This window comes from Prionailurus bengalensis, chromosome C2 (assembly GCF_016509475.1).
Source record: "Prionailurus bengalensis isolate Pbe53 chromosome C2, Fcat_Pben_1.1_paternal_pri, whole genome shotgun sequence".
In the NCBI taxonomy this organism is placed as follows: domain Eukaryota; kingdom Metazoa; phylum Chordata; class Mammalia; order Carnivora; family Felidae; genus Prionailurus; species Prionailurus bengalensis.
Window position 1 is genome coordinate 157242270 of NC_057350.1, and position 12340 is coordinate 157254609.

Genomic DNA, 12340 nt, shown 5'->3' on the forward strand with positions numbered 1-12340 from the left:
ATGATAACATGCCAAACATTTCCAAAAATCAACCCCCAAAAAGGAACACTTGAAGAGATTTCTCATCTTAAAGAACCGGGGAAAGTCGTAAGTAATGAAAAACACGGTCCAGCCATGGTCAAGTACGTGGCTGACAGCTGTAAGAAAACATTTAAACACGGTCTCATGCATTTAGTCCAAGTGGATATTTTCTTATTTCCCCGACCACCATTTGTCAAATAAACTGCAGAAACTATAAAGCTGAAGGATAAACACTTCAAATAAGAATTCATACTCCAAGGAAGTAAGAATCTTTCAACTTTTATTTCTAGGATACATTCATCGGGAACCTTTTTGTTGCTTTACAATTTTCCCCCTAAGAGAAATGAATACAATAAAAATATAATCCAACTACCAGCAATGTCTGTAACCAGAAAAGAATCTAAAATCTCTGGTGTGATAATATAGGATTTTTTTTTTTAAAAATATAAACTTCATACCAGAAATAAAGCCTGAATATTCTCTTTTTCTTTAAAAATATAATTTTTCCTTCTTAGCTCTTCCATGTAAACCTTATAATCAACCATTTAATTCTAAAGTCTATTTTTAAACTAGTCATTGTAACACTACAGCATTTTTTTTTCCCTACTTTGTATCCTGTTCTGTGCTGTGAATCAACTAACAGTTGCAGAAGTGTTTAAAAGAGAGAGAGATGCCACTAGGCTGTAGCAAGATTCTTCAAGATGTATCGATCATTAAAAGAAAAAAAAAAAAAAACCATTGGCAAACTGAAACCTACTTAATAAATTGCATTTCATCATGTCTGTGAAATCAGAAGATGTGTATGGAGCGCTTCTGCAAACTCTCTAAAGCTCTAGGGAGAAACATTTTTTAAATGTTTTGACCAGAAAGGCTGCTGACTGGGGATAAAACGGCGTGAAGGTTCTGTGAAATCTTTTTTTTCACTACTTACATTTAGGGAGGGAGAGACTGTTAAGTTGCAAACAAGTTGGGGGTACGGGGACAGGAATATCTCACAAAGACGGACCGATTTGCAGTGACCTGTGTTTTGTCTCAACGGAGAATAAAGACCAGGACTTCACAGCAGACTGAGAAGTCAAGCCGTCCGTCTCCAACTGGGAACAAGAAATAGGAGAAGTGAGGCTTTTCCCCCCCACTGCCGACCAGCTCCGCCATGCGGTCAGTCCGTTTAAAAACAGTATTCCAAACCCGAGCGTAAATGGTCTGGGAATGGTTTCTTTAGTTTAGGAAAATCATCAGAAAGCCTAATTAAAAAGAGGTAACAAGATCTCTGAACCAGAGGCACACTTGCAACTACACTCGAACAGCACCGTCCGTAACGACTTTTTAGGGTATTTTTGTGGACTACAGATAAGAAGCTGATTGAGCAAAGGACAAAAACGTTTGGTAACAAAGCTCATGCCAGCGAGGGCTTCCTTGTTTGCTAGAAGGCGAAACAGATGGGAGGAGAAACTTCTTTCCATGAGCCACCCTACTGAAATCAGAAGGGCTATGGAGATAACCCAGCAATGAAAGGCTGCAGAAATTTGGTCATCTGTACCCATCCACAGGTGACCAAAAGAAACTGTCCTCAATTACCCGAAGAATGAGTGATCTGACGGGAGGGAATGGGGCCGGGTTACTGCATAAAAAAAGGCTTTGAGCAACTCGGGCAGGCTGCAAGAGGCTGCCACTTGGGGCTGTGGAGCCTCCTTTCCAGAAGTTTCTGAACGATCTTCCCGTGGCTCTCTGGGAGCTGGCCTACTTAGCACATGGAACCGGCTAAGGGGCCTTATAACCTCTTCTGGCCCTGATGCACTTCCTCTTTTCTCAGTGACTTCTTTCCCCAAGAGAATATTCAGGCCAATTCATTTTTGTTTCTTTCTGCATGAGTAAGAAGAGTAAACTAGCAATTTGGAAAACCCTTAATTCCCACCGAGTGTCTCACGTCAGCATATGCCACCTTGAAAAATAGTAAGAATGCAGAACTTGAATGCCTTTTACATAAGAGTCAAACAAGCCCAGGTCATACTTTGATGGTTCCACATTAATAAAATTTAGCTATGGTATGTAAAAAAAACTACTTTTGCCAAGGTTTTAACTACTGCACTTTAAACCAATTTCAATATTCCACGGAAAGGTCATTTATATTAAAGTAACACGCCTTTATGTTTTCTACGTACAACAAAGTGATATTTTTTAAATGTACATATATTTTTAAACCAATTCACTCCCTTTTACAATCATACCTTCAGTCCAACATTTAAAACATAAACCCAAACTGTCGATGAAAATATAACAGTGGCCCAAATGACAGCATCATTTCCATGAAAACAGTAACGCCAGAAAAGGTGAGCATTAAAACTTGGAAAATAAACATCAACAGACTCACTGGAAATCTGCTCACACGCCTGATGTGTTCAGAAATGAACCTCACACAGAACAGTCCCCGCTATTCAACAACCCCTTCCTTTCGCATTTACTCACTCCATGATGCATGTCTCACTACTTTTACTGAGGCTTATACAGTGATTAGTTATCCTAACAGCAGAGACTAGTATTAAATATTCATGCCTATTCAGAATTGGCATATGTTCCCAGCAATTGTTTAGTATGCTCCCTGAATTATAAAATAGTCTAATCTTTTAGGAGCACAAAAACCAAAGGGCTTAGGTCTATTCGTATACATTGTGCATTAAATGTTATTAAGTTAAGACAGTAAGGTGGAAAAAAGGAACAGAAGGGGTACAGTAAGCTCTCTTTAAACAATCCCATTACATTAGACAGTCCTGTCAATGATATGCATTTATTTTAACCAGGTTATGGGAAAAAAAGGGAAAGAACTATTACCAGAATTTGTATCAATTTCTTGGAGAAGCTAATAAAACTTTAAATACACATATTTATTTGAAGAATCTTTGGTAGCAATTGTGTTTCTTCCACATTATAGGACTTTTCAAAATAAATGCCAAAATTAACATACTAATCAGCATATGAAAGATAAATTACGGTACTGTTTTTTTGGTTTTCCTATAAACCTGACTATTAACTTGAACTAATCATGCACTTAAACACAGTTATCTGTTTAACTTACGTACATATAAAATGAGAGACTAACACCAGAAAGAAATTAGACAGTAATGAGAATCAATGACAAAACATAACAATGACAACTGTTCTCAAGTAATTTATTTTTAAATTATAAGATTTACAACACTTTGATTATGCAAAATAGTGTAATGGAAATTAAACCAAACTGACAAACCAAGAGAGAAAGAAAACGTAGCTTTCTTGAATATCAGTACTTAAGCCATCATTGTAAGTATCTGACGTCCCAACCATGTCTTATGCAGACAGAAGCATAATAGTTTCAAACGTTTCACTTGTGGGTTTCACTTCTCATTTTTCAACTTTGATGAACTGAAATGTAACTTATTTCAAATTCTATTATACCTATTATAGTGTTTACACTGCAACAGCAGCATCTCTCGGTGTGCGATCGAGTGTGGAACTGGGCACAGTCTCAGCTCGCAGCCGCGGACAGAAACTGCACACCGCGTTCAGCACGACAGAGGACGTTACAGTAACCAGAGCACAGAGTTTAGTACGCTTATTGCAGGGCTGGTGTTTCCTTCCCTTTGAACTGAACCAGTCGAGCTTCTGGGCTGGCATGTTACTGCTGTGGGTAGTAAGACTGCTGCGGGGGCTGAGGGAAGGGGTATGAAGGCTGCGGGGGCCCTGGGTATGGAGCCTGTCCGGGGCTCTGGTGATACACTGGCGGGTACGGCATACTATACTGACCGTACGCGTAAGGATTATAGCCCATGGGCATGGGCATGTGGCAATACCTGATGGAAAGAAAACAAACAAAAAAACGGGTTGGTAAATCACACACTAGAAAATGAGACGTGTAATAATTACTCGAAACCAAGGTTTTTCAAGAAAGTCATTTTTCTCTATTTCTCAGTCTAGTAGAAGACAGTGGAAAGAAAAGGCAGCAGTTTCAAGGTTAATATCCCGTTAATAATTGAGATGAAAGAATATCAGGTGCTTACTACCATCCAGAAAATAATACTGTTGACAGAAATAAGCCGAAATATTCAGCTGTTAGCAAAGAATAAAAATGGAGACCCTTCATTTTAACGTGACAGTCTAAGTACATTCCTAACTCACAAGATTCAATATTCACTGTAATGTACATAAATTTACTGTTTACAGAAGTTTTTTTTAATGTTTATTAATTTGTGAGGCGTGGGGGAGGAGCGGGGGGGGGGGGGGGGGGGACAGAGGGTCTGACAGCAGCAAGCCCGACGCGGGGCTCAAACTCACAAACCGTGAGATCGCGACCTCGGCCGAAGTCGGACGCTTAACCGACTGAGCCACCCGGGCGCCCCTGTTTACAAAGTTTCAATATTTAGAAGACAGAATGTATTTACTAACAAGTAAAGTTTGGAGCACATCTTAGGAGGTAGTCAAGGGTCTGGACTTTTAAGATTAAAAACTTATCACACAGAAAGTCGTTCTTTAAGAAAGCACACGCCAAAATTAGAGTCGTGTTGAACAGTGTGTCAGAATGGCAATTCTTCAAAGTACGGGTGCGTGAACAAGGCCTATCGGTCTTGCCACGCTCAGCTCCGGAAAGGCGCCTCTCCGTTCATCGCCCAAATGAGGACAACCAAGGAAACACAGTCTGCGTTCCGTACAGAAGAGGCGGATTTCCTGTGAAGCCAGCGTGTGAAAACTAGAAACGTCAACAAGCCTGGGAAAGGGCCGTTCAATTACTCACATAAGTGAGTCTGACATTAGTTCCGTTTCTGCGTAAGCTGACAATGGAGCTCGCTCGTTCATGACGCCTCCATTCGGGGAAGGGGGGGACTGTTTCTCAAAGGTTAACCAGAGCTAGAAACCTCAGCCCATTCATCCAGTTTCAGCCTTACCCGGGATATCCTGGATAGGTGGGGTAGGGGGGTCCCTGGGCCTGTGGAGGGGGCGCTGCTGAACCAGGAGTGGGTGCCGGTGCCGGTGGAGCAGTGCCCGTCCCCGCGGGAGCCGGAGCGGGAGCGGGAGCGGGAACGGGAGGAGCTCGATTTGCTGGAAGCACAGGCGGTGGAGGCCGGGCCGGGGGCTGGGGCTTGGCGGGCTGTAAGAGAGTCGGCACTGACTGCAACATGGCTCACGTTTCCGTCAAATTACCGTCGTTAAAATAACGGAGGGCATATGAGAAGCTCTAGAATCCACCCAAGTGTATTTCTAATTCCCATTCTTAAATGTTGACTGAATACTCTAGAAACGTATCACAGCGGAGGAATGATTCTCCAACCTGTTAACACTCCACAGCCACTGCCCTGTTGCTGAGGCCTAATATTTAGCCACTTACTGCCCATTACTGCTCCCATCCGTGGTTAGACATTTGAGACGGGAGGAAGGAGCAAGTCGGGCACAGACAGGTCATCACTGGACTCTCCCCCTGGCCACGAGATTCTTTATGTGCATATTTTCAAACTTAAAAGACTAGTACAATAAACGATCGCGTATTTATCAGTTAAATTCAATAATTACTGACGTGTGACCACATTCACTGTATCTGTAGCTGTACCCATACATTTATGTATCGACATATTTGAGGAACCATTTGAAAGGAAGTTGCAAACTTCAGGACACCAGCCCTAAAGACTGCAGCACATAAGTCCTAATAATCACATGCCATTTCGTCCTAAGGAAGTGAGTAATTATTTGCTAATACCATCGAGTATCCATGCCACATTCAAGATTCTCGATCACAAAAGAAAGCCCTCAAAGAAGAGGTTCTATGAACCAAGATCCAACCGAGGTTCACGTATTGCAGGATCATTATGCATCTTTCCCTCTCACTGAAAACAGAATGCCTCACATCTTTGTGTTTTTTCTCTCCATGACATTCACTTTTAGAAAAGACAAAGCCAAGGGTCTCCTAGAATGTCCCAGTTCTAGATTTGTCCGACTGTTTCCTAACGGCACAATTTAACTCCCTGTTTTATCACTGTACTTGCGATAAACCGAAAGGTGGTTCTAAACACTTGATGAGATTCAAGTTAAATGTTTTCTGGCAAGAATTCGCGAGTGATGCTGTATTCTTTACACCGCAGAACATGAGAAGGTTGGTCACCTCATGAAAACTGGTGCCCACCAGATCTCTACAATGTCAAGGGTGTTTTCTCCTTTACGGCAAGCAGGCAAGCAGTCACTAGTGCAAAAGGCCCATTTAAAAAACGAGGTTGCTTACTGACCAGCATGGTTCTCGGCGCGGGCGTTGGCACAGCGGGAGCATGGCCCCCTGCGGGAGAAGACTGATAGGCAGGCGTAGGGATTGAAGGAGCACTGGGTTCCCTGGCAATGCTTTGCTGCAGATCCCTTAAAGACAAAGGTGTTAGGAATTAACGCAATTCAAAAAAACCGCACATCTGAAATGCCAGGTCTTTAAAATCTTTCTTCTCTGCGTATATGAAACACGGAAAACAGACTCAAAACAATGATGGTATTTTAAAATACACTACACTTCTGCTCTTGACTACAACGAACTTGAATCTTTTTTCCTACGATTTTCCCTCCTAGGAGGAAAGGTAAACTTTTTCTGAGGTCACACTTACAGCTGGAGTAAGGAACATGTCAAACTGGGCGGGCGGACGGCCCTAAAAGACCGCCCACTCTCTGGCAACAAGCCATCCCCTGGCTGGGCCACTCCTAACACAGCAGCGTCTCTAGAAGTTTTCAGAAGACCAACTGCTCACAGTCTGCCAGCTGTGTCACACGGGCGCTACATCACTACGTCATACCGGCGTTTCCAGAAAACGAAGAAAGCCAACCCATTCAAACCATGATGCAAATTTCTTAATAAAAACTTTCTGAAATTATTCAAAGAAATGCAGCACTGAGCTGTTTTATGTTAAAAGATACCTCATAATCTGTAATTAAGGTAAATGCAGGATAGGTTGTTGAAAGGACCGTTAAAACAGAATTAAAACTTCGCAAAATTGGAATCCATCCCCAAATCTCACTAACCAAAACCCTAAGGTAAAATGCACTCTATGAAACAACATGATATTGATCAACTTCCCCCCAGCACTGATTCCTATACACATGAAGGAAATACAATATGTCCCAAAGCATGAACAACAGCATCTGTTGTCCTGATATAACAATTAACTGCAACCCTGGAGTCCCCCAGACCATACTTTCACTCTCACAAAGGGTCCCAGTTGGAAATTAGTCACTCCCCGTATTAAGAAAGTTAATACATTCATCAAGGAACCAAAAATACTTCTTAATGTTTGTAAGCTTAATAAATGTTACAACACAAACTAGAAGATTTTAATCAATATTAAAATTTTGAAATTTTTGAAACATTTTGTTATGTAGCTCATATATGTACTAAATATACTTAATATTTAATATCTTGTTTTCTTATTTATGTAGTTACAGTTAGATATTGGAGTATACCACAAATATAGTATCTAACGTATGTAATTATAAAGCCTTAACATAATACTTTTATTTTCCTTTGACAAACGCCAGAGATGGTCACAATAAATAACACACAAGACAAATAAGAATGTCCTAGCTACTCACTAATTGTATAATTCAAAGCTATTAAATCATGAGACTAATAACATAACAAAGCAAGAATACATGAACTAAAATCCCACCAGTAAAGTTTCAATGCCAACAACTACCATTACTAACATTAGTTTCAAATCACTAGTGTAAAGGCAGAGATCACAGTAAAATATTTATTCTTTCTGCACACTTATGAGAGGACACACTAGCCATCAGGAAAATGAAAATTAAAACCACAATGAAATAACTAGATACCCACCAGAGTAGCTGGTGGCAAACTCTCAGACATTGCTAGTGGAATACAAATAAGTACAACCACTTTGGAAAACTATCAACGTCAACTAAAGCTCAATACACACACACCTTCCGACCCAGCAATGCCACTCTCAGATATACCCCCAGCAGCACCGCACACATCTGCTCCCCAAAAGCATGATCTAGAGCTGCCCAGGTGGCCATCGAACACCCAAAATGTGCCTAGTACGAACTGAGAAGGGCTGGGAGTGGAAACTACACACCAAATCGCTAAGACTCAGTGTGGACAAAAAGTAAAACATCCCATACATGACTTGCATGATTATATGTTTAAACTGTAACACTTTGGATACACTAGGGGAAGTAATATATTTTTTAAATTAACTTCATGTTTACTTTTTAAAACATGGCTGCTAGAAACTGTAAGTTGTAGGGACGCCTGGGTGGCTCAGTCGGTTAAGCGGCCGACTTCGGCTCAGGTCATGATCTTGCGTGATCTCATGTGATCTCGCGTGAGTTCGGGCCCCGCGCCGGGCTCCGTGCTGACCGCTCAGAGCCTGGAGCCTGTTTCGGATTCTGGGTCTCCGTCTCTCTCTGCTCCTCCCCCGTTCATGCTCTGTCTCCATCTCAAAAGTAAATAAACATTAAAAAAAAAAAAAAAAAAAGAAACCATAAGTTGTGCGTGGCTGATACTACTTTTGCCATAGAGACGAAGCTCGATTTATGTCACCAGCCCTGCACATCTGGTTTGTTTCCATTCTTTGACTGCTTCCAGCAAAACCGGAGAGTCAGGTTTTCGAACGCTCACGCTCCCACCGTTGGTAACACAGCGGCCAAAACCACACGCTACTCAAATACTCGACAACAGCGGACTGTGCACACAGCTTCCAGCATATTCACACGCTGAAAGCTGCACAAATATGAAAATTAAAGACCTATAACCACACACAACGGTATGGAGGAGTCTGACGGTGCCGACTGTAACCAGTCACAGAACAGCACATGCGATCCCAGAGTCCAGCACAAACAGGAGAAGCCCGTCAATCCTCGCACAGAAAGGACGGTGGTCGCCCTGGCAAGGTGAGTAATGACTGGGGAGACACAGGGACGATGCTTCTGGGGTGCTGAGAATGTTCTGTGAACTGACCTAAGTGCTCGATACGTGGAATTTTCAGTTTGTAAAATTCAGTAAGAATTACGTGGACTTTTCTTATGTTTTTATTTTATAGTCAATAAACATGTTCCAAGGAATTTAGGCCCTCAGTATTAAGAGTGATTTTAACAAAATAAACCCTCAGATTTTTAAAAGCTAATGTTGTATCTATTTGGTGTACTTTTCCATTCTTCATTTACCTTTTAATCACTGAGATAAAACCACGTGACAAGTTGATGACTATTGTTTATAGTACAAATATAGAAATATACATGCAAAAGTAACAAACCTAATTTTCTCTTTTAAGTTTATGTATTTATTTTGAAAGAGAGAGAGAGAGAGAGAGAGAGAGAGAGAGAGAGAGAGAATCCCAAGTAGGCTCCACGTTGTCAGCACAGAGCCCGACGTGGGGTGCGATTCCACAAACCATGAAATCACGACTGGAGCCAAGATCAAGAGTTAGACACTTAACTGACTGAGTCACCCAGGCACCCCACAAACCTAATTCTCAACCTAGAGATGTGAAATAGGAAATATTTGAAAATGAGAACATCCCCAAATTTCTTCCTAAGCCATGAACTTCTATTAACCTACACAATTCTAAAAATAGTGATGTTAGCCCATTTTACACTGAAGGTTTGAGTGGAGAATCTGAGAGTACAACTAGAAAGTAAATTATCATGGACAAAAAATTATTTCAAGCAGGGGTTGGCAGAATTTTTTGTGTAAAGAGCCAAATAGTAAGTATTCTACGCTTTGCAGGATACAGGGTCTCTGTCACAAATAATTAGTAATACTCTGCTGTTAGTGCAAAGTCAGACACAGACAATACACAACTTAGAAAGATAAGCAGCAGACTCAACCTGGGTGCTGCAGTTTGCCAACTTAAACTTAGAAACCTTTGTCGGGCTCTTTCTTGGTCCTGAGCTACAGATTTTAAGGGTTCTACACAGTCACCTCAATGGCTGCTGCCTGGATGAAGGGAAGAAAAGAGGGGCAAGAAGGTCCTGTTCCAAGCCCCCCACCCTGCTCACATCTGAGCCGGATCCATTGTTATCCGTTTTACAAACTGCGCTTCTCTGTAACACTAAGCTTGAGCAAAGGGTTCTGCAGTTTAAAAAAAAAAAGGAGGCAGTGAGGAATGAATCTGGTAATTTAGCTGTACAGTCTGAAAAATAAAAATCAGACTACTTGAATGAAGTCCCATTAATTATTAAGATTACTTTCATACAATTTTCTGAACAGGTACTGTGCTGTTCACTTGACTCACAATAAAAAGGGAGTCGAAGGCCCCCGTCTGCAGGCTCCCTCCCTACCCCTCACACCCCAGAGGCACACTACTCTGGGTCATGAACCTTCCAGAGCTTCCTGATACATAAACAAACCAACTCGCATGTAGATTGTATTTTCTCCCTTTTTATACAAAAAAGCGTACTTCACACTGTTCTGTATCTTTTTTCTTTACTGCATTTATCTTCAAGGTCTCTCCATATCAAAAAACAGAAAACCTCTTTTTTTTCAAATAGCTGATCTTTTATCTAAAAAAAAAAAAAAAAAAAAAAAAAAAACCTGCACAGATGCAACTTCATTTATTTCACCAGTCCTGGACCTCTGATTTGTTTCTATTCTTTTACTGTTACCAGCAACTCAGAAACGAGTTAGTTTATAAACGTGTCGTTTCTAGCATATGCTAACACATACTCAGAATAAATTCTCAAAACCAGACTAGCTGGATTAAGGATGTACGGATTCATCATCCAGACCTTCAGAGCAGAACCGCCCCACACAAGGATGCACCCACACACATTCATAACCGTGGATGAGACCTGTTCCCCTACATACGCCAACAAGGCATGTTCTCAAACTTCCAGATTTTTGCCCTTCTGAGAAATGTCATTCTGGAGTAGTTGTAATTTGTACTTACATTATACTGAATGAGGGCAGGTTTTTGTTGTTTTCTGTTTTCTTAAGTAAGCTATAGGCACAAGGAGGGGCTCAAACTCACGACCCCAAGATCAAGAGCTACGTGCTTTACCCACCGAGCCGGCAAGGCGCCCCAGAAAGGTATTTTTTCATACGCTTAAGAACCAACCACTTACATTTCCTCATACGCAAAATCTCTGTTTACAGCCTTTGCCAACTTTTCCTAGTGGGTTTTTCTCCTCCTCGGTAATATCTAGGAGTTCTTCATAAATTAAAATTTTTTAATGTTTATTTCTTTTTGAGAGAGAAAGAGCGGGGGGGGGGGGGGTCAGAGAGGGAGACACAGAATCCGAAGCAGGCTCCAGGCTCCGAGCTGTCAGCGCACAGCCTGATGCGGGACTTGAACTCATGAACCCTGAGCTCAGGCCCTGAACCAAAGTGGGCCGCTTAACCAACTGAGCCACTCAGGCGCCCCTCTTGATAAATTAATAAATTTGCTTTTTGCCTTTGTGAGGTTTCAAATATTTTCCCCCCAGCTTATTACATAGTAACTCTGCTTTATGTTATGATGCACTTATCCTTTTTTTAAAATGGCTTCTAGATTTAAGTCAGAATAAGAAATACTCTTCCCTTTCCAGCTCTATAAAGGAATTCTCTCATATTCTCTCATATTACATGAGATGTAAACTTTACATTTCCTTTTACACATTTCAAGTTTGATCCACTTGAAATTTATTCTGGTATATAAATATTTTTTTTTCAACGTTTATTTATTTTTGGGACAGAGAGAGACACAGAGCATGACAGGCGAGGGGCAGAGAGAGAGGGAGACCCAGAATCGGAAACAGGCTCCAGGCTCCGAGCCATCAGCCCAGAGCCCGACGCGGGGCTCGAACTCACGGACCGCGAGATCGTGACCTGGCTGAAGTCGGACGCTTAACCGACTGCGCCACCCAGGCGCCCCAAAATTTATTCTGGTATAAAAATAACTTTTGTTTTCTAAATGGCTAGGCGGCTAACTTCTTCTGATTGGCTTAGGATCTTTTTTACATTAAATTCACAATGTATTTGAATTTATTTCTATTTTGCCTTTGGTCTGTCTAATCATGTACCAGGACCGCTATGTTTTGATTAGACACAATAATACGTATTTCAGTGTCTGGTAGAATTGCTTTCCATTACTATTTTTATTTTTTCCTGGCTAATAATTGGACAGTTTTTCTAGATGAGCGTTAGGATCAACTCATCTAGTTGTAAATGAAAATCTATGTATTTATTTTAAATCAAATTATGTTGAATGCTTAAGAACTGATTTCTTTGTGCATCATCCTACCCAAAAACATGACACATCTTTCAAATTCCAGTCCCCTTTTGTCCCCTTCAACAGTGTTTTCTACATACTGGTCTCATACACAA

General features: G+C 41.2%; 1 protein-coding gene across 6 annotated transcripts in view; it reads right to left on the minus strand.

Annotated features, from left to right (window-relative positions):
- Positions 1-284: 284 nt before the first annotated feature.
- LOC122492185 (programmed cell death 6 interacting protein) overlaps positions 285-12340 on the minus strand; it is an 80530-nt gene continuing 68474 nt past the window's right edge. For 2 of the 6 annotated variants that reach the window (XM_043595836.1, XM_043595835.1), the window contains exons 16-18: positions 6267-6390; positions 4938-5140; positions 285-3848 (exon numbers count right to left, since the gene is read on the minus strand). In XM_043595836.1, the coding sequence (XP_043451771.1) occupies positions 3674-3848; positions 4938-5140; positions 6267-6390 (502 nt within the window). In that variant the 3' untranslated portion in view covers positions 285-3673. The remainder of the gene's footprint in view (positions 3849-4937; positions 5141-6266; positions 6391-12340) is intronic. The other 4 variants (XM_043595834.1, XM_043595833.1, XM_043595838.1 and 1 more) reach the window with 2 other exon arrangements.